Source organism: Daphnia carinata, chromosome 6, assembly GCF_022539665.2.
Source record: "Daphnia carinata strain CSIRO-1 chromosome 6, CSIRO_AGI_Dcar_HiC_V3, whole genome shotgun sequence".
Taxonomy (NCBI): Eukaryota; Metazoa; Arthropoda; class Branchiopoda; order Diplostraca; family Daphniidae; genus Daphnia; species Daphnia carinata.
This window is the reverse complement of record NC_081336.1, coordinates 6568532-6590547: the sequence shown is the minus strand read 5'-3', so window position 1 is coordinate 6590547 and position 22016 is coordinate 6568532. Positions and strand designations below refer to the sequence as shown.

The following is a 22016-nucleotide window of genomic DNA, read 5'->3' as shown; positions in this document are numbered from 1 at the left end:
TATTAGTTTCTTATTAAAGTTGCCAAACAAACACATTCCTTAGATCCGCTGTTGGGGCTCTAACAAAGCTCAACCTCCTTACCGGAGGTATATCGGCAGTGAATGAGTCATTGATGTGTGAGAGTATTATACCTCCATTGGTAGAACATTGCCTGTGCCTGTCAGCTTGTTTACTTAAGTGAGTTATGGGCAAGGATATATTCTGGTGGTGGGGACAACCTTGTCAAAATAGATGTTCAGGTTAGGTTTGTTTACCTAAAGATTAATATCTTGAAAATCATTAATTTAGATCGTCAACTACAACCACATGATGCCAACACGTTATTCAGTGGACCTCAGCTTTGACAAGAACCTGGTCAACAAAGACTCCATCAAAGATCCCCTGAAGAGGAAGAAGGCGCGATTTGCCGTCCGAACCAAATTTGAAGAAAGGTAAAATGAGTTGTTCATTTTGTTTAAGCATTGTAACTATTGGTAATTTTTGAATGCAGATACAAGTCTGGCAAAAACCGTTGGTTCTTCAGCAAACTGCGATTCTAAATGCTACTGGCATGTATCCTGTGAAATAAATAAATCATTGGGATGCAAAATCAAACGTTGTTTTTATTTAATTGAAGACGTAATTTTCATAAGTGAAGTTATTTGCATGTACTCATCGACAAAGAGCAGCGTCTATCTGTGTCAAAGACGGTAGGGCCATTTTGATTTTACGACGATAATTAACATCTTTCTGAATTGGATTGCGTTCTAAGTAAACAGTTGATAATTTCGTAGCTCCACCAAGCCCATCTAATTGATTCCAGTCTTCAACTAAGTTGTCATTAAACCAAAATTCTTCAAGGTTAGATAAATTGTTCAAACCCTGTATCAGCTTGATTCTATTTCCAGCAAGATCTAGAGTCTGGAGTTTAACATTGTGTTCCAAATTTTGGATAACCTATTTAGGAAAACTGTTAACTGTTGGACTGTAATATTAGCCATAGCTGAAGTACCTGAATTCCATTGTGTGACAAATACAATTCCTCAAGGTTACCTAACTTGTCAAGATTTTCTATGGTGATGATACGATTACTTTGTACACTAAGTAGCTTTAGTTTTGTAAGACAATGTAAGTTGTTGAGTTGGGTAATTTTATTTTTACCCAAAAATAAAGATTCTAAGTTAACAAGCTCATCCAGATTTTCAATCACCTGAGAAACAAAAAAAAATAGAAGAAATGGTTGTGGCACATTTACATAAATTATTTAGATACTTACTCTAATTTTGTTGTCACCAAGTTCAAGCATTTGCAATTCTTTCAGACTAGAAAGATTTTCAATTTTTTCAATTCGGTTTGATACTAGAAACAGTTTTTTCAGTTTCACCAAGGTGTTCAATCCTTTAATAGTTTTGATCCGATTGAATGACAGATCAAGAAGTCTAACAACAAAATTTTTAATCTAATGTTTCAATGCAACCTAAAATATCAAAAACTTACTCCAGATTAACAAGTGATCCCAGGTTTTCAATTTCAGTAATCTGATTGTCATAGAGCTCCAATTCTTTCAAGCTGGTAAGCATTCCAATGTTTTCAATCTTTTTTATAAGATTCCAGCGTAGATACAGTCCCTCTACTTGTGTAAGACATTCCAGATTTTCGAGTTTTTCAATCCTTCCATGGTTGAAGTCAACTTCGATTGCATTGGGGTCCAATACAATTAACTCTTTTATTTCGGTCTCTATATTGGCAATTGCATCATCTACCGAGCTTTTCGATGAGTCAGTGTTTTCATTTACCTCTTCCATCTCACCTGATAGCATTAACAAAAAGTTTACCTTACTGCCACAGACAAAGTTTAGAGAAACCTATGTAGTACCTGTTCTATCTATTTCGGAATCCAGGATGTGTAACCGGCAATTAGCGCTCAACGTTTTGTTGTGTTATGGATCCGACAATTCGTCTGACTATGATCAGATGGGTGAAATACGTCTAGTATATGCGGAACAAATGGTGGTATCTCATTTGAGTCTTTGAGTTAAATTCATTTTCATTATTTTATATAATGAAAATTAAATAATTAATAATGTAATAATAAAAATAAAAATTACTTGAGGTTAATGAGCCAACAACGGAGGTGCGGGAAAGACAAACTTCATAGAATTGTGCATATTACGGAACACTATTTGACCCACATTTAAATATTTATTATAAGTTTTTTTTTCTCTTGTTTACCATTTATTTCAGTTACTTTTATAGATTATATGCCAGCGCAGGATCTCTAAAACTTAGTGAATTAAACGATTAGCTAGAAAACAGAAGATGTCTACAAAAAAGAGGAGCAAATACGTTTCGTGTACTACTACATGTCTTGTGTCAGTAGTTAAGCACCCAATTTTATTGTTAGTTCCATACATTTCTTTGTTTTTTGCTTGAGCAAATTTCGGGCTATCAGTGTTTCGTGCCACCAGTAAAGGTCCCTAAAACACCTTACGAATAGCCCATTTTGAAATGCAAAATTGTCTTCCTTTGGAAAATTTAGTTATTCAAGGAGATTCAAATCATGTAGATTACTGGCATCGAAAACAGCCGACGATAAGCATGCCTGTCCTTCGCGATCAACTTTTTTCACGTAACAGTGTGAACGATGTGAAACCATAATCATATATCATGATGATAAGGACAGATATCAAATTTAACTGTGGAATAATGGGGAAAACTGTTAATAAAAAAAATGCTGAGTTTTTCACACGGATTCTTGGGCGATTCACGATTTGTTGGGACGGCAGGATTTCGCTTTGCTGCCAGCTGCTCGCTGCACCAGCTTGCTACCCCTTACCGCCAGGATTATTTCCCGCCGTCTTGTGGTACGCGTGCGCACTTGGGTTCAAACATATTTAGAAAGTCACAAGTTCACACAATTCTTTTCACGAGAACATTTAGTTTAGTTTTTGATAGATCGACAGTTAGGGCTGTTTCATGTTGACAGACGGCCAGTGGCATTTGTTCACCTGCTGAATGCAAGTTTTACACACCCCTTGACGTGGCTGACTTGATCGAATTGTAGGCGTTATCGTTTTTCCTGGAAGAATTCAGTGAGGCACATAAGTTACTATCTTCTTGAATTTACTACTGTCGATTTTTAGTTACTTAAATTTATTAAATAAAAAGTGTAGGATTTTTCCAAACAGAATGCTTTCAGGTAGCCATATTTAAGGCATTGCCGTCCGATGAAACCAAAACGCGAATACTACGTTCCATTTCTTGGAATGTAGCAAATACATTTTAATAACGAAGATATCTTGCTATGCACTTTTTTTACTTCGATTTTCCTACTTGCACGTTTCATTAGTAGAAACGGAGGCTATCAATTTTCTGTTTTCATCAGCTTGGTTTTCCCACTTCAATGCATGTACACGTTAGCTGCCGTAAGTGTCTAGGCACAAGCCTTTTACGAAGATTTATCACCTGGGCTCCTACAACGTTGCGTGTCTCGTGTGGACGAGTAAACCGAAGAGAAGCCTAATGTTTATTACCGTGAAATCTCCAAGTCGTTATTAAACAAATAATGAGTTATTTTACATTAATTTTCAAAACAAAGTATTTTACGTAATTTTTTAAAACCAAATGTCATCCCACAACTTTTAGCTTAGGCCGTCTTATTACATTTTATTATTCAATAACTTTTAAAGATTTTTCGAAAGATTTTAAAATTAAGGTACCATTATAACAGCCAATACATTCATAGAGAACTCCATTAGTGTCACACGGGAATTTCTCAGCCAAACAACGAACATAATTCGCAAAAAGTTTTTTATTGATTGGGTGGTCTGCTGATGAGAATGCAGGTTGTAGAGGTCTGTTAGAGTAGTGAAAACGACTCATAGATGGCGTAGATATCCCTTGTCAAGAAATACAGACCTTTGCTTCTACCCTGATTTGTTGGCGTTCTTCGTTTGAAAGATTTTTGTTTTATTTTAATTGTGGCCAAGTGGAATGATAAATTTTGAACACGAACATTAGTTATTGCTAAATTTAAAGCAACCGCAGCGATAAATCGTGGTTGACAAACGGGAGAAAAAAAAGGTTACCAAAAAAAAAATAAAAAATGTTACATATCAGATAAGAGTTATCGGATGTGGGTAACAGGCGAAAGTTTCGATTCTACAGCAATCTTTTGTGAACGACGCAGCCAAGTTTCCATCGCATGTAGGGGTTTAGTGATGTAAATGTACAGCACGCCATTTGCGGTATGTGGAGAGTTTCTCTTCCTACACGATCGTGTTGCGCGCGTGAGTCGCTGAACTTTAGACCTTGATCCTTTTAACGGTGAGTCATCCTCAGGCAAAAAGAAAGAGCACGCGGGCTAAGTTTTTAATTACACATCCGCGGGCTTAAAAACAGGTCTCTCACTTACTTCCAGATTTCAACTAGAAGCAGAAAAAAAGCAAAGAATCGAGAATAGCCATGAAAATTTACGCATAGCAGTAGCAGTCATATGGCAATTTTGCCGTTCCACCGTTGCCTAGATGGCTCTGTTCTCTATACTTATTTATATATGGATTAGGAGGGGGTCCTTCATTCCCTCGTAACGGAAAATTCGAAAGGAGAAGGCTGATGAAACGTTGGAGGCAGACAAGCGACCCAGCAACCATTTTGCCAGCAGCCCACCAATAGCCAGCCATTTTACAGACTCCGCCCCAGTTGGTGAAGCGCCTGGCGCAGCCAACCGATCGTCAATAGACTTGTTTTCAGAAAAAGGAAAAGAATAAACTAAAAATAAAAAAATACGGATTTTTTTTTAAGGCTACACAACTTTTGTTGTTTCCTTTTTTTGCTTCCAACCCTCTGGCGAGCAATCTTGAAAACCTGAGTAAAGCATTGCTCACCTGTTAGTTAGGTCAGCATTTTTTCTAACCAATCCCTCATCAACTTTAACTCTATAAAATAATCCTAATCACACTAAACGCAAATAAGGTCAATATTCTTTTCTTGAAATTGGAAGGGGGGAATTGACACGAGTGTCTATTGAATTGGATTTGAAGTATTGCTATACGCCAATGGAAAACGAGGCATGAGAGAACAGCTTGCCCTCCCCTTGGCCCCGCAGCTCGCGTTCTTTCTACAGGAAAACACAACACATACACAATGGCTGTTGCTAACCGCCTAAGGGCTGGGCGGGGAAGAGAGCAGGGCGCCATCTTGTTTTTCTGTCTTTTCTTTGGTTTTTGTTAATTCTGTTACATATCTTTCGCAATAATATGTCCGTGATCGGGCGGGAAAGATGATTTGTTGTAATCTTCTTGTCTCTCCGATCCGAAAATAGTTTAGCCATGAAACATCTATGCCGAAGTTTCATACAAATCCAAATCGTTTAGATAGCGGAGCGAGATGGGCATATCCTTTGGCTCTATCTTTTTGTATGCACTCGTCTGCGTTAATATGTGACGAAAACGGTGGGTAGTACGAAATAAATAGCCATTTTAATGTCATTCAGAGATGTGTTTTTTTCCGTTGTTTGTTTCTCTTTTTTTGTAAATTTTTTTGTCACCTCAAAGTTGAGTGATTTGAGAAAACCAACATTAAGTCTCTAAGGTGCCCGAAAAAGAAGGATGGAACGAGTCAAATACATAAAAAAAATGAAAGCGATTTTCGTCGATAGAACCAGAGAAAAATTTTAAATCCTATGGTGCAGATTTCTTCGTAAAAGACATTTGAAATAATCGTTGAAAGAATCCGACTATCCGCAACGAGATCAGAACAACGTATGTGTACTCAACAACGGTTCGGGACTCACTGACGCTGCAGTCCACCTCTTTCTCGATATCGTACAAACTAACACAAAATACGGCCAAACATACAAGCATCCACCGCTACGCGGCGCTAGCCACGCTAGTTCACCCTCCCTCTTTGGGGTTTTCTTCGAGAGGGAGGTTGCTGCGTTTGGGTCGTCAGTCGCGTCGAGTAAGTTGTGCGGTTGTGATCAAGTTTCTCATCTGGGTGCAACACATTGTCGCATTAAACACGTCGAAAACGATTCAAAATATTCACAACGGCGTATTTCTTCAACAGATATCGTTGCTCTCTTTCAGTGTCGTGTGTTAGTGTTGTACGTGATGGCCCTGTTTCAATACTGAAGAGAAAACGACGTAGAAAACGAGCTCTCTCCTGTAGTACCCAACGGCCTCGTTGCAGACAGCAACGATTTTTTTTTTAGTTTTTTTTTCTTCAAATCTTATTTATTAAATTCAACGACAACGAAAATTTGATGAATTGAAACGCCCAACTAACCGACCAACACGAGGATTATAATGAGGATTAGCCGTCTTGTGCAAAATGGTCAGAGAGACGCGACATCTTTGGGTGGGTAACCTACCGGACAACGTCAGAGAGGAACGGATTCGTGAACATTTCCAAAGGTAGACGCCATCTTGTTATTATTGTACCTAATTTTTTTTTTCCCTTTTAGAAGATCCGAATAGAAAACTAGGAATCAAGTGTGTGTGTGTGTGTTATTTTGCGCCGAAGCTTCCTTTCTTTACGAGCGGCCATTGACGACCCCCTCCCTTTTTTTCCTCCCTCATTTCCCCTTGGACTCTCCTCTACAGACCCCTTTTTCCCACCACCCAACTCCCCCTCCACCTCCTTTTATTTTCTTTGTGTGTTCTCTCTCTCTCTCTCTTCTCTCTCTCTCGCTTTATACTTCCTTCCATTCTTGGGTTTCTCTCCCCCATTTCATCAGATCTCTCTCATTCTCCGACTGTACACACGCGCGCGGTGGGGGGAACGGCTGCCTTATCCTACACCCAACAGTCATGGCGGATACAAACGATCGTTCTGACGAAGAGCGTCTCGGCTTTTTTTTCTCTCTCCTTCTCTCTCTTCCAAACTTCTTTCTCGTTTTGCGGTCAAACAACTCTTGGGGTTTTCGATAGGACGTAGTTTCCACACGTAACATTGCGTTTTCAGGTGCTATTTCTTTAACAATTCTAAAACATTTGGGAATAAACTAGAAGTAACTTTGAAAGCAAAGCAGTGGAGATGCCGAGTAGTAGCGTCTCTTTTCCCTCTCCATTTTCTATCTCCTCTCACACCGTTTTTTTTCTGTCTCTCCCCCTCCCCATTTTTGTCCTCTTTTTCTATATTTTTTTCATCCAGCTCTTTCTATGCCCTTTCGTCCGTGATCAATGGGGGGTGGGGACGTGTTACCTGGCGCAGGCAACCGATCGTCTGTACACACTATAGGGTCCGTCTCTTTCTTTCGCCCGTCACGCCACTTCTGCGGTTTTTTCTTCTTCTTCTTGGCCTCGGGCTTTCTTCTCCAAAGTTTCATCACACATACAACCAAAAAAAAACAACAAAAAAAAAAGATTCCAACTTTTTTTTTGATGTAATTCTTTCTGTCTGGTTAGAATTGGACGTAATGATTCTTTATATTTCTGGGTGGAGTTGTCGTAGAGTACAACGAAATGCGTCGTGTGATTCACCTCCATCGAACATTTATTGATTTCCATGGCCGTGTCTTATTTTCCCAGTGTATCGTGTATATATGACCTTCACGATGGTGGTTGTAGTAGGGAATAGTATAGGTTTTGAGAGTTATGACGTCAATATTCAACAAGTTTTCTAGCATAGTGCCATCTGGTGCCATTTTTCATTTTATTTTTTTTTGTCGTCTTTAATTCTGCTTGAAAATTGACTGATGTTGTGTCTCCCTTCTCCATAGATATGGTCGCGTCCAGAGTGTCAAACTTCTGCCCAGGAGTTCCAGCAAAGATGACGAGGCCGGCAGTGGTGTCGGCAGTACGGGCTATTGTGCCGCAGTGGCGTTTATGGACATTAAGTCGGCGGCCAAGGCGCACGCCTCAGAGAACAGTCTCGACGATCGATGCCTGGTGACGGATTACTATGAACCATTGTTGGGCGATCAGGGACGGACGCCCGGCAGTGCTGCTTCATCCACTGGATTAGGGTCGAATACGCCCAGCGGTGGTGGTAGTAGTGGCGGCGGAAGTGCTGGCCGATCGTCGCATTTGATCAACAACAACAGTGGAGGAAGTGGTGGTGGTGGTGGCGGATACGACCGACCCTCTAGTCATTACTTTGAGCGGCGCGGCGATCCGGACGGGTCCGGATCATTCCTCCGCCGTCAAGGGCCCGTTAGCCATCATTACCGGGATCGGCCCTACCGCAGCAGCAACGGACCCTTTGTGCGAGATTGTGGTGGTGAAAGGAATTCTGGCCATTTTCGATCCGGCGCCGGATCGGTCACTGGCCCGTCGCCCGGTAGTTGGAATCCCTACGAACCCGTTGGCCCACCTTCGAGTCGTTACCCGCCACCCGACTACGGTGGCGGCATGGACGAACGTTCGGAACGCATGTCGCAAACTGACTCGCTGCCCAGCACGCCGACCACTGGCAAAAGGACGGTCCCCACTCTCGCTGGCTTGTCTTCCACCAACAACACCACCTCCTCCTCTAGTGTCAACAACACGCCCCTCTCGGCCCGCAAGAGGAAATCCAGGTAGCTCATCGATTTTTATTTTTATTTTTATTTTTTTTTTCGCCACGCTTTTGCGTCAGTCTTGTTACCTTGACAACGGTTTTGTTGCTGCAGATGGATTCTATTATTATTATTATTATCATTTAACTATTTTTGTGTGTCTAGTCGATCTCCTAGCCGATCCAGGTCCAGGTCGGATTCGAGGACACCACCCAGCAGTAGCAGAAGTCGTTCCAGATCACATTCTCCGGCTTCTTCGGCCTCTGTTCCATCGCGTTCGCGTTCGAGATCAACGTCGGGCTCTCGGCTTCGATCGAGGACCTTATCTCCAGGTGGATCGAGTTCGCGTTCCAGCAGTCCGCAATCGGCTACCAGCCGGACGAACAAGACACCCCGTTCCGCCCAATCGTCGAGTTCTCCGCGAAGTCGAAGTTCACGATCCTCACAAGGGTCGTCGCGATCACCCGGTTGGTTATCCTCGTCGGCTGGACCACGGAATTCGCGCTCGTCCCGTCACCGACTCTCTGCCGGTGGTTGTTCGACGGCCCTCATCACATCGTCACCAGCAGGCCAGCTGTGCCATTCGGCCGGATCGACGGGATCTGGCGATGGCGACCGGAGGCCGCTGGCCATTTGTGTCCGCAATTTGCCGTTGCGTTCGTCCGACACTAGCCTCAAAGACGGCCTGTTCCACGAGTACAAGAAGCACGGCAAAGTGGTGACAGTGAAAGTGGCCGGCCAGGGTTCCGATCGTGTGGCTATTGTTCGATTTAAGAAAGCCGAAGATGTCGACAAGGCGCTGGAAGTGTCGCGAGACAAACTCTTTTTCGGCTGCAAGATCGAAGTGACGCCCTGGGACTCTGGTCTCGATTTGGATGACAATGAATTCCGGCCACTGGAAGCCGACTTGGATGAATACCATCCGAAAGCCACTCGGACGCTTTTTATTGGCAATTTGGAGAAGGACGTGACGGCGGCCGAATTGAGGTCCTCATTCGAAACGTTTGGGCCCATCATCGAGATTGACATCAAGAAACAGAGCCAGGGCTCTTCTGGCGGCGCTAGTGCTAGTGCTACGGCTGGTGGGACAGTGACGTCGACCATCAGTGGCACCAGCAGCAGCAGTGGGGGAGGCGGCGCTGGCAGTGCGTCGGCTTCGGCCTCGTCGGCCGCTAACAACAACAACAATAACAACAACGCCTACGCTTTTTGCCAGTACGCCGACATAGCGTCGGTCGTGCGGGCCATGAGGCATTTAGATGGTGAACAAGTGGGCAATACCCGTGTCAAGCTCGGTTTCGGCAAGTCCATGCCGACCAATTGCGTTTGGTTGCACGGAGTGGCCGAAACGGTGGCCGAAAAGTTCTTGGCCCGGCATATGAGCCGTTTTGGCCACGTCTCGTACGCGGCCATCGATCGCGAGCGTTTCAATGGCCTGGTGTTCTACGATCAGGTCAGTTGTGCCCAGGCCGCCGTCCAGGAATTAAGAGGCCGGGCACTAGCCGGACGCAAACTACAGGTGGATTTCGCTTCGCGCGAGTGTCAGGCGCACTTTTTCGAGTTGGTGGAACGCGAGCCGAGGAATAACAGCAGCAGTTCGGCAGCGGCGGCCGCTTTGGCCGTTTCGTCGGCCATCCAACACAGGCTGCCATCCGCCACGACACCGTCGACGTCCAGCCGCACAGTTCGCACTCCGTCTTGCAGCAGTCGTTCATCGACACATTCGAAAGAGCGGACGGGCTCGTCCAGTTCCAGGTATATAAGATCGGCTGATTCGACGTTGCTACCTTCTTAAATAAAATTATGTTGCTTAAATTAAAAAAAAAAAAATGTTTTAAAATAAAAATGTTAGGTCTCGTCATGGCGGCAATTTGAGTCGGGACGAGTCGCTGGAACGTGACGCCGAAATGAAAGATTTGACGGGCGAACGCGACACAGATCTCATCAGCGTCCGGCGCTGTTCTCGGTCGCCTTCGCCGTGCGAAAAGGTCTCATCCATCCATCGGCACGCCTCGGTCGAACCCGACGTGGCCTCTTCTGGATCGCCCTACACGCTGCTGGAACGCAACGAACGGACGCGCCGCTACGGCAGTGGCGGCAGCAGTAGCAGCAGCGGATTAAGTATGGATACGGGCAGCGCCACGGCCTTACCAACGGCCAACGGATCGGACGTGTTCACTCGCATCCGCGACTTGAGCGAGGAACGTGTTGACGGTGTAGCGAGTAGTTCCGGTGAGGACGAGGACGACGAAGAGGAGGAGGAGGAGCAACAAGTTTCGGATGTCGAATCGAGGTCGGCCGCGTCCAAATCGACGTTGTCCGCGTCGAAGAAATCAAAGAAAAAGAAATCAAAATTGAGTGGAAGTAGCGATAGTGGTGTGAGTGATGTTAGCACCAACGAGCCCCTGCCGTCCAGCATCCAGCAGTCATCGTCGCTCCTCGGCGGCCACGTGTCGTCTGGTGGCCCGTCGGCGATCGTTTGCACGACGTCGCAAGCGCCGAAACTGTTGCAACCGTTGAGCCGGCCGAGTCGAAGGGTCTCGCGTCTCTCGACGGACAGTTCGGGTGACGGAACGGCCAACGCCACCACGGCCAAACATTCCCTGCCGCGCATCATTCCTTTTGAGGTGGAGGCACCTTCAACGCGCAAGAGCCGGCAGGAAGGCAGTAGCCGGCCGGGCACTCCCCTCTGCGACGAAAACGACGAGCCGCCGACAGATCCTCGCAAGGAGCGGCCGGCCCGAGTGCCCATCGAACGCCCAATGTCGCTACCGTTACCTCGTTTCGGTTTGGAACTCAACCTGTCGTGTGGCGGCTGCCGCGGTATCAACTCGTGCAAGACAGCGTCGCAGCAGTCGTGTTCCTCTTCGTCCGTTTCCGCTTCCGGGACGCCATCTTCATCGGACGGAACGTTCCGAATCCCGCACCCGCACGGCACCTCAGTCAGTCCGTCGCGGGCCGCTGCCGTCCCCGGTTCTCCTCGAGGTGGAGCCCCTGAATCTGCCCAGCAGTTGGACTCTTCGTCCGATTCCGAATGCTCGTCCGGCTCTTCTCCAAGGGCGTCCCTGAGCACGACGGCCGTCAGTTTGGCGGAGCAGTTGAGGCAATGGGAGCAACGCTACGAGCAGTGGTCGACGCGATCAGCTCACTCGTCCGGCGACGGCCCCGTCGCGGGCCCACCGGCTGCCCCGACGGTTCAACCCGTCACCGCAGTGGCCACGCTGTCGGTGGCGGCCTCTCCGATCACGGCGGCCGAAAGGTATCGGACGCGCAAAGCCCGTCCGATGAGCCTGGAGGAGCTCAAGTCGCAGGAGCCTTCAGATATTGTCCGTTGCTTGCTGGCCAAGCACTCGGTCTTTGACGAAGATCTCAAACGGTTGGAGAGCAGCGGTCGCGAAACGACGACCGCAACCACGCCGACAGTGGCCAGCCCAGCAGTGAACAAAGAGAAGAAATTGAGTCCAGTAGTCAATCACGTTTCCGTCCCAGCGTCACCCACCACCGTCATCATCACCTCGTCGTCGTCTAACAACAATAGCCAAGCTGCTGCTGTCAAGGCGCTTCCGCCCGCCACACCTCCGCCGGCCGTCGAAGTCATCAAATCGCCGGCCGAACCGTCGCCGAGGACTCCTTCGCCGCCGCCGCTACTACCACCACCTCCGCTGCCCAATGAATCGCCACCTCCCTCTCCTCCGCCTCCCCCGACGAACAACAGAGACGATGACTTCTCTTATCCAACCGAAGTGGCGATGGATGAGGATTTGATGGACGAAACGGATGGCAGTCTGGTGATTGCTACCGAAGAGGAAGTGCCCGATAAGGAGGAAATCCGGGACCCTGTCAATCTCCCTCCGCCACCGCTTCCTCCGGCTTCTTTACCGCCGCCTCCTCCGCCGCCTCCTCCTCCACCCGCAGAAGCGCTGGAAGTCAAAGAATCGCCTCCGCCACATCCGATCCCGGTGGATGCGGCGGTCGAGACGGGCGTCGTCGAGGCTCCGTTGAAACCCTCGCGTAGCAACAAACATGCAGAGACATCGTCCAAGTCCTCTTCATCGAGGGATGTCAAATCGGGTGAACGATCTCGGCATTCTTCCAGTTCGTCCCATCGCAAAGACAAATCCAGTTCCTCATCCTCATCGTCCTCTTCTTCGTCGACTTCGTCCAAAGAGACGCCCGTCAATAAAATGCAAGAGATTGTCAAAACAGAACCAACGACGGCGACGATGGCCGTCGATCCGGCCCTTGCCCGACGCAAGTCTCGCGAATCGGGCGAACAGACGGCGACCCCGACATCCAACGACACGGGGAAACGTCGCCGAAGCGTCGATGCTGGAACGCCGTCGAGCAAACGAGTCAAGTCGGAGAAACCGGAGAGCCGGGAGAAGGAGAAGAGTAGCAGCAAGACGTACGACAAGGAGAACAAAGAGACGGCCAAGTCGTCCACCAAGTCGGAGAGTAGTCGTCGTGATTCGTCCAAATCGCACTGCTCTTCGACGACGACGACCGTCAGCAAGAAGCCGAAACCGGATGTGGAGACGAGCAGTTTGAAACCCTCTGTTAAGATAGAGGCGGAGAAGAAAGCGCCGCGCGAAGAGTCGGACAAGAAGAGCAGCAAATCCAGCAGCAATAAAAAGGATAAGAAAGATAGGAAAGAAGATCGTGAGAAGGATCGAACCCGAAGACGGGAAGAAGAGCGAGAGCGTGAAAAGCGTAAAGAAGAAGAACGTGAGAAGCGAAAAGAGGAAGAAAGGGAGAAGAAGAGGGAAGAGGAAATGAAATTGAAAGAGTACAAGGCAAAACACCAGGTAAGAAATGAATCATTTTATTTATAATTTCAGTTGTTTAACTTTTCTTTATTTATTTATTTTTTTCTTTTAGTCACCGGCCAGCGCCTCGTCATCGCATCGACGACGGAGCGATGGAGAACGCAGCAAATCCTCTAAGAGCGAACACGTATCTCGCAAGCCGTCAGCACCTCCACCGCGGCCGAGCTTGCCCAGCAGGAAGAAATCGCAATCGGATAGCGATAGCAGCAGCAGTAGTAGCAGCAGCAGTGTGGGCGGTAGAGTTGGCCGTCACAGCGACGACGAGACTCACTCGTCGATGATGAGAGATGGAAGCAAAGCCACCAGCGACGAGGATTCAGATTCCAATCATTCCAATGACCAAGAGAAAGCCGACCGTGAGCTGGCCGAGTTTTTGCAAAATGAGCCCACCTATTTCTCCATGTACGACAAGGTCAAGGCCCGCTCTCTCAAACTCCAGCAACAGAAGCGGCAAGAGGAAGAACGCAAGACGGTCCAGCAACAACAGCAGGACAAGTTCTGTGCCCTCCGTCAGGCCCGTTTGGCGGGTGGGTCCGCTCCTACCAGCAAAAGGGACAAGGACGGAAAGAAGAACGCGTGGGATTCGTCCGACTCGGACTCTGACGGACCTGTGCGTTCCAATCGACCCAGACCTGTGGCAACGGCTTCTCTATTATCGTCCAACTCTGTTAAATTATCGTCGTCATCGTCGGAAGAGGACGAGCCCATCATGCCATCCACCAAGTCGAAAGACTTTTTGTTCGATCAGCCGGAACCCAAGTCGGTTAAATCTCGGATACATCCGCCTGTGTTGACGCCGTCCAGTCACAAGTCCAAGCCTTTGCTCTCATCATCCGACACGGACAGCGAGCCCGAAATCAAACCGGCTCCTAAACCCAAAGTACGCGCGGAACCAACGGCTGCCATCGTGAAACGAAGGCCGAGCATTCCGGAGATCAATCGGACGCCCGTCGAGACGAAGAAGACGGTCGATCGGTCCAACTCGTTACCTGTCAAGAAGAGCAAGAAAGACACGTCCAGCAAATTGCATCACTCGAATTCCACATCGGGCAAACTGAGCAGCCGAGGCGAAGAGAAGATGGAGAACATTTTCGGCCCGTTGTCGGACGATTCGGATGACCAGCAGCCGATCGCTCGCGTCCCGCCGACTCCCGCGCCGCCGACGGTCACAAATGCGAGGTTGCCGATTGTCTACAGTTCGGATTCGGATTGCGGACGGATCGCACCGCTCGTTCCCAAGCCGGAAAGTCTACCGTCTCCACCGCTGACGGACAAGGCGGACAAGAGTGGCGACCGGCAGCGCAAGAAGAAGTCGAAAGAATCGCATTCCAGAGATCGCAAAAAGTCTGGATCGAAGGAGACTACGACGACGACGACGATGGAAACGAGCAACCATCATCACAAGAGCCGGCCGACCATCGAAGCTGTCAAGGAACAGCAGCACAGCGATGCGGAAGAGCTGCAAGAAGCCGGGCGAGCTCTCGAGTCGAAGCTGATGGAGGATTCTTTGATCGCGATCGCCCATCTCGCCCAAAAGGAGAAGGACAAGAAAGAAGCTGAATCGAAGATGATTGTCGCCCAGCCGGCCGTCGTTGTTGTGGCTGCCGATCAGCACAAGAAGAAGAAGAAGAAGAGCCGCAAGACGCACCGTGAAAACGGACCACCACCACCACCGGTGACGATCAAAACGGAACCGGGTCTCGATTTGCCATCGCCCGTCATGACGGCCCTGAGCATCAAAACCGAACCGAGTGATACGTGTCCAGCTCCAATCGCTTCTTCTTCGCCGAGAGTCAAACCGTTGCCGGACGTTGTCTATCGTCCGGAACATCAAACGGTGGAGCCCAAACTCAGCATGCCGTCGTTGTTGTGGGAACCTTCAACTTCTCCAGTGTTGTCTAATCTACCAGTCGTCCCACCACCACCACCACCACCGGTTGTTCCAGTTGAAATTCCGACTCCGGCCGTCGTGGCCGAACCAGCTGCCCGACCGGGTATTTGGAAGCAGGAGACGGAAGATGCCGTTGCCGGTCTACTAACGGAGACGTTTGACGATTTCAAAGAAGAGAAACTGGACGATGAACCGGAAGAACCGGTTGAAATTCCCGATCCGTCATCGCTGATCCGGCCGGCGTGGCCGCCCGAACAAGAGGAGTCTCCGCAACCCAATGAAGAGGCTCAAAAGGCCATCCAGAGTCTTCAATGCGAGGACGATTTGGACATGTCGGACGAGATGATCATCGACGAAGCTGGAACGAGCTCAACTGAGGATACTGCTGGACCGACGGAATGCCCAATCTATTCCGGCTCCAGTTCCAGCGATGTAGCCGAAGTGGAGAGTCAGCGCTCGGCGGCTCATTTGTCTGCCGTCAGTAAACCAGCGGCCGTTGAGACAGCACCTACCCCTCCACCATCTCCGCCGGAATTGTGCATCGACGAGACCCGCTGCCAGCCGGAGAACGAGTCCAGCCCTGTCAAGGATAAACCGAGGACTCCTGATATTAATCTTTCTTCGAAATCGCCCAGGACTCCTGATTTGGATCTATTGGATCGTGGACGGACGGCCACTCCGGACTTGCCGTCCATGCCCGTCATCAACAATGTCATCACGAAACCTGACCAGCATTTCGTGGCTCAAAGTCCTTCGAAACGGACGAAGAAACCGAATCAGACCCCGCCGACCAGAGGTGGTCCGCGACGCGTTCGCGGACGGACATCGGGATCGAGTCGCGGCGTCAGTGAGAGCTCGTTGGAAGGTCACGATGCCGACGTCTACGAATTCTACGACACTGAAGAGGAAGTGACTCCACCTGTGGCACCAACCGTGCCGGCCGTTTCTGCCCCACCACCTCCTCTTCCACTTCCTCTAGCAGTTGTAGCTACTCCGCCCGCGATCTCTGCCGCACCTGAAACTGTTGAACACAAGACGTTGGAGGCCAAACCGGAAGAGAAGCCTGTCGTGGACTTTGTGGCAAATGTTCAAGAATCTCCTTCGATCAATCAGCACATTTTGAAGAAAGATTTCGAAGGGCTGAAAGGCCGGTTGATTGATCCTAGGACGACGATCGACGACACGATCGAAACTGTTGTCCGGGGTCATCATCATTCACCTGCGGTGGCGCTGGCAACGCCCGTGATGCTTGCCGCCCCGTCCAGCCCGAGAATTCAATCGCCGAGGGCTTCGTACATGAGCGGACCCCAACAGCGAGCGATAGCTGAGACTCCTGGACCGGCAGTGATGAAAGTCGAACTGCCGCAGCCTTTGAAGGAAACGGCCACTCCACTGGTGGATCCAGTTACTGGACATTTGACGCCCATCCGGCGTCCCGACGATCCGCTACCCACTCAACACGCTGGAGTCGTCGTTCGAAGGACCGAAGAGCCGGTTGCGTCGTCGTCCACGGTCGTTCTCAATCTGAGATCGGGACCGTCTCAAGCCAGTCCAGTTGTCCAGCATTCGACTCAGCCGGCCACGACGACCCTCATTCCGGCATCGTTGGTCAAAGTGCCGTCGCCCACCACGTCGGGCGTAGCCATCACGACGGCCAGCGTACCGGTCGTGACCAACTTGACAACGCCATCTGTTAGCCAGCACAGCAGTTCGTCGTCTTCGGTGACGATCACGCCGACTGTCACACCGGCCTCGACGGTCCTAGCGCCGATGCAGAGCACAGAAGTTGCCCGTTTGCCTTCAGCCACAGTCGTTACGCCCGTTCCCGCACGTCCGGCCGCTTCGTCCGGATCGAGTTACCCGGCAGTGCCACTCACGAGAGACGCTCCTGCTCACGGATTGCTGCTGCAGCAGCATCAACAACAACAACAGATGCAACAACAACAGCAGCAAGTTCAGCCTCAAGCTGGACCGATTCAACAACAGGCCATCCAACAACAGCAGCATCCCCAACAACAGCAGCAACAACAACAGCCGCAGTCCCACACGCCGCAATTGCAATTGCCCGCCGGTGTGCCGGTTAGTTTGAGCGGTGGCGCCACTGTCATCGCCGTGGCTAGCAGCGGACGATTGAGCGGACCAGCCCCACTTCTGGGCCGACCAACAAATGGTAATGAACTTAAAATCAATTTTCGAAAATGAATGTCTTTAAAATTTTTAACTCTTGTTAATTTATTGCAGCAACGACCCAACATTCGATGCAAAACCAATCGACGATGGGAAGTACGGTGGTCATTGCCAGAGCGACCGGCCCTCAGCAGCAACAGCCGGCCAGCAGGACGCATCCATCAATGGCCAGCGTTCAAGCTGTTGTGCCTACTTTGTCCGGCCTGTCGTCCCAACCTCAACGACCTCCACCGGCCGTTGTGACACTTTATTCATCTGGCGCCTACTCTTCGTCGTCTCAACCGGGTCCAATCGTCTCGACACCTTCGCTGACCCGAACGCAAGTCTCGTCGTCGTCATCATCAACCGGTTCGAGCGTTTCGGTTCTACCGGCAACATCTCGTCCACCTCTGACGTCGTCGACGACCACCAGTGGCGTCTCGGTGTACCCGATCTACGGACCGAGGTCCGATTCGATGCCAACGACGGTGACATCAGCCCCTCCGGTGTTTGGGTCACCAATGGCGAGTGCTCCGATCAGAGTATCCGTCACGTCGGTACCTACCAGTCGGGCCACGTTGTCGACGACGGTTGCAACACCGTATCGGCCGGTTTACGCATCCAACGAACCGCCATCGCACCACTTTGCGGCGTATCAGCACCATCTAGTCCAGCAACAACACTCGCCCAACATCGCGGCAGCAGAGACGAGGAGCCGAGAAGAGACTGTCCGTCGAGCCAGTACTCCTTCGCGAGAAGAGACGGACGTTCGCCAATTGCAACAACAACAACAGATTCAACAGCAGTTGCAACAACAGCCAATACAACAGCAACAGCCCATTCAGCAATTACAACAACAGCCAATTCAACAGCAGTTACAACAACAGCAACAACCGATCCAGCAACAGATGCAACAACAACAACAACAACAGCCGATTCAGCAGCAATTACAGCAACCGATTCATCCAATGTTGCGCGAACTACCTACACCTCCACCCGCCCACCAACATTCTCCAAGTCAGACAGACATGTCACGTGTCAACCCGCAGATATTGTTGCAACACCAGCTGTATCAGCAATATTACGCTCGCTATCCCGATTTCCCGAGAATTGGGACGTTTTCTCCCGGTCCGGCACCGCAACACGCACTAAATCCGGCGGAAGCGGCCGAATTGCAACGCGATCCGCGCGAACAACGGGCTGTTCCACCGCCATCGTTGCCGTCTCATCTCAGAGCGTTGGCCGCTGGTGGTGAACACCGTACCACCGAATCGCCATTGCAAGGCTGCGTGGCAGTTCCATTCTCTGTGGCCAATACCAACGCCCAGCAGCAGCAGCAACAACAACAACAGCAAATGTACCAACAGCATCATCGTCCGTCTTCTTCCGGTTCGGCTTACCATCAAACGGCGACGGGTCACATGCAGATGGCACCACCCTCACCGTCGCACCAGCACCGACAGACGCACGTCTACGCTCACGAAGAAGGCAGCGGATACCGTCCGTCTCCTCCGCCCGCCCATCTCAGTGGAACTGGAGTCATGCAGCGCGTCAATCCGCCATCTCAGCCCACCCTGGCCTGTGAGGCTCCCTCGCCTGCCACGTCGTTATCGGTTCGGCCGCCAGCCATTCGGACCCCACCACACGCGTCGCAGGTCCCCCCTCAAGCCGATTCGTTGGTTAGCCTCCTGCAACGCTATCCCATCATGTGGCAAGGTTTGATGGCTCTCAAGAACGACCACGCTGTCGTCCAGATGCACTTCATCTCGGGCAATCCTATGGTGGCACGAGGATCGTTGCCGTGCAGTCCCGAAGGCCTGGCTTTGCCCTTACGCATTGCCCAGCGCATGAGATTGGAACAACAACAGTTGGAAGGCGTGGCGCGTAAAGTGCAAATGGAGCAAGAGCATTGCATCCTTTTAGCTTTACCTTGCGGACGGGATGCCATGGATGTCCTGCAACAGTCCAATAATCTTCGACAGGGATTCATCACCTATCTGCAATTGAAACAGGCGGCCGGCATTGTTAATATTGCCGCTCCTGGTTCTCAGCAGGTAATTTTTTTAAATCTTTATTTATTCCACCATATTCTTTATTAACGTTTGTTATGTATTTCAGCCGTCGTACGTTGTTCACATCTTTCCGGCTTGCGAATTCGCCAACGACAGTTTGGCTCGTATCACGCCAGACCTCCTACACCGCGTGACTGACATTGCCCACCTGCTCGTCATCATCGCCACCGTTTGAGATCCTTTAACATACTCCTTCAAGAAAACACACACACACAAAAGTAAATAATAATTAAAAAAAAAAAAAAATATAAAAAATAAAAAAAAATAAAAAAACCGCATAGTTCGGAGAAAGGATAAAAATAAGTGGAAAGGATCCGGAAGAGAATCACACACTACCCTTTAATTGTGGTCTTTTTGCTCAATTCATTCAGAATCCAGCCCACTGTCTATCTAAACTTTACCTTTCTCTCTTTTCTTCATTGTTTCACCGTTTTCTTCTCGTTATCATATTAATCTAATGTACCATTTTCTCTCTCTCTCTCTCTCTCTTATCAACACATAGAATGTTCGTTTCTGTCACACACTGAACTTTAAATTAACGTCGAGCGAGTGTGTCGCAAAACAATTTGAAAAATTCCTCCTCCCTATTGACTGTATGCTCGTGTGTCTTTTCTTCATATTAAAAAAAAAAAACTTTTGTTCTTTCATCCCGCCCTGCTCCGGACTGTTGTGTAAAGACGCCTTTCTTTTTTTCTGTTGATTTTGTTTGTATGTTTGTGTGTGTCTTGTGTGTATGTATGTATGAGCGCATGCGTGCAAAACCCCAATCATTTTAAAAATTGTATATGTTGCAACAACAAAAAATCAACAGTGTCATTGACGTGAATGAATAACAATTTACCTTTTTTTGAGTTCACCGAGTCTGTGATCTCGCGCCGCCGCATTGATCCCTCCGCGCCGTGTTTATAATGGAAATGAATGGATCGGTATGATTTTTTCTTTCTTTATTGCAATTGCTCTTTACTCACACACACACACACACACACACAGGCGTATTTTTTTTCTCTTTTTCTTCTGTTTTTTTTTTTTTTTTTCGTACAGCCCTCCCCCCCACACAATGTAAATTTTATTCTGTGTCTTGAATTTCTCGGCCACAATTTTGTCATCATCGATTTACGTTTTGTACCATATTGTATGCTAGAAAGAAGATTGGATTTCACATTCTGGATAAAAGAAAAAAAATGAAAGCCCAGCAAGAAGCATACGCCCCGGAATTCATCCGTCGGGGTAATCGTTGTATAGAGTTAACACCAATTCAGTACGCCCTTGTATTTGTACATAACTCAGTGGTCAGCATGTATAAATACATGTTTATAAATGTTCCATATTATTTGATCTTCTTTAACTAAAAGGTTCGGTTGGCACAAAAAGAAAAAAGACGAACATAAAAAGGAAAATGAGCACGTGTGTGGAAACCCGTTGATGGTGCAATAATGACGTACGTGACTGTGACCGTTGATAAGTCCTTGAGGGCATGAGCCATATCTCTCGTCTTATTTGATTCGGCAAAGTCATTCATCGCATTTTAATACACTTCCCATATTTTTTTAGTTGAACAAATACAACAAAGATTTATCACCGTCATGGTCGTGGTACGATTTCCGGGGTTGAAAACGTCGAAGTAAAAAAGAGGGCCGGTCGTTGTGACGTCAAATAAATGGCATCCGCCTACCCTAAAATGGCGGCGGGGAAAAAAAAAGGGGGAGGAGATTGTGAAGGAAAGCTGACTCCCTGCTCGGTCTTGACCAAGATTGTTAGTTCACTTTACTCTTTAAAAAGGCGCAGCGTAGAAAGGACTGGCCTTCATTTGTAAGAATCTATCGGCCGTGTACACGTCAACTCTTTCGCCTTTGCATTTCGCCAAACTTTGAAGTCAAAGAGTATGAACCAACTCGCAGTAAGTTTCAACAGACATTTCCCAGTTTTTACCAAGTGTAATTTCATCATTTACATTCTCAAATAGTTTGCAGCCAACTGTTTCGCCTTGGGTACCGTTGTAGCTGCTGCCCAGCACGTATTCGTCAAGAAGACGATGGAAGGGTTGGAAAACGCTGCCGATTCGATAGCCAGACGTAATTTCAGCACGTCTTATCGCTACAGTATAGCTCATCCGGCTATCGTACTACAGTCGTCTCGTCTGTCCAATAAAATGACGTGACACATGATGGATCAGCACCTAAATAGGGCCCAGTATTATCCTTATCTATACTAGCTGTCATGTTGCAGCCGTTTTTTTATGCTGATCTCTTCCATTTGTTGTGTGTTGCTCACTGACATCGTTTATTCTGCCGAATTGTACGTTTTTTTCAATCGTGTTAGCCCACTTTCAATAGAGAATAAAGGATATCATTCAATAGTCTTGTTTTTGCGAACAAGTCGTTTCAGTTTTAATTAGAGAGAGAGAGAGCCGAAGGTTGTTGGCAACTGCTTCAAGGTTGATTCATTGGGAACTTCCCAATCTTACTTGACGGGGAAAATGCCAAGAGGTATTTTTAGTCCGAACCGAATGTTGGGCTTTTCAAAGCCAATACTGACAGATGGCATACCATGTTTTCCCGTGTGACTGGTCTGACGTCATAGA

At 48.4% G+C, this 22016-nt stretch overlaps 3 protein-coding genes and 1 non-coding gene across 5 annotated transcripts in view; 3 read left to right on the top strand and 1 right to left on the bottom strand.

The window, feature by feature from the left end:
- The window catches only part of LOC130702383 (large ribosomal subunit protein eL27-like), a 39294-nt gene that overhangs the window by 689 nt on the left and 16589 nt on the right, over positions 1-22016 (top strand). Inside the window, exons 3-4 of one of the 2 annotated variants that reach the window (XM_059495630.1) lie at positions 290-432; positions 492-560. In XM_059495630.1, coding sequence (XP_059351613.1) covers positions 290-432; positions 492-540 — 192 coding nt within the window. In that variant the 3' untranslated portion in view covers positions 541-560. Of the gene's footprint in view, positions 1-289; positions 433-491; positions 596-22016 lie in introns of those variants that run through there. The other variant, XM_057524065.1, reaches the window with a different exon arrangement.
- On the top strand, positions 30-219 carry LOC130702641 (small nucleolar RNA SNORA53). Its single transcript, XR_009004388.1, has one exon. It is a non-coding gene; the product is annotated as a small nucleolar RNA SNORA53 (small nucleolar RNA).
- LOC130702374 (protein phosphatase 1 regulatory subunit 7-like) lies at positions 634-1961 on the bottom strand. Its single transcript, XM_057524057.2, has 5 exons — positions 1857-1961; positions 1478-1790; positions 1257-1419; positions 993-1190; positions 634-937 (listed from the first exon to the last, which is right to left on the bottom strand). The coding sequence occupies exons 2-5, from the start codon at positions 1783-1785 to the stop codon at positions 653-655; spliced, it is 954 nt and encodes a 317-aa protein (XP_057380040.1). The 5' UTR covers positions 1786-1790; positions 1857-1961; the 3' UTR covers positions 634-652.
- On the top strand, positions 5916-20760 carry LOC130702340 (msx2-interacting protein-like). The gene is made up of 7 exons (XM_057524013.2): positions 5916-6396; positions 7704-8501; positions 8646-10235; positions 10333-13285; positions 13359-17367; positions 17439-19417; positions 19482-20760. The coding sequence occupies exons 1-7, from the start codon at positions 6314-6316 to the stop codon at positions 19608-19610; spliced, it is 11541 nt and encodes a 3846-aa protein (XP_057379996.1). The 5' UTR covers positions 5916-6313; the 3' UTR covers positions 19611-20760.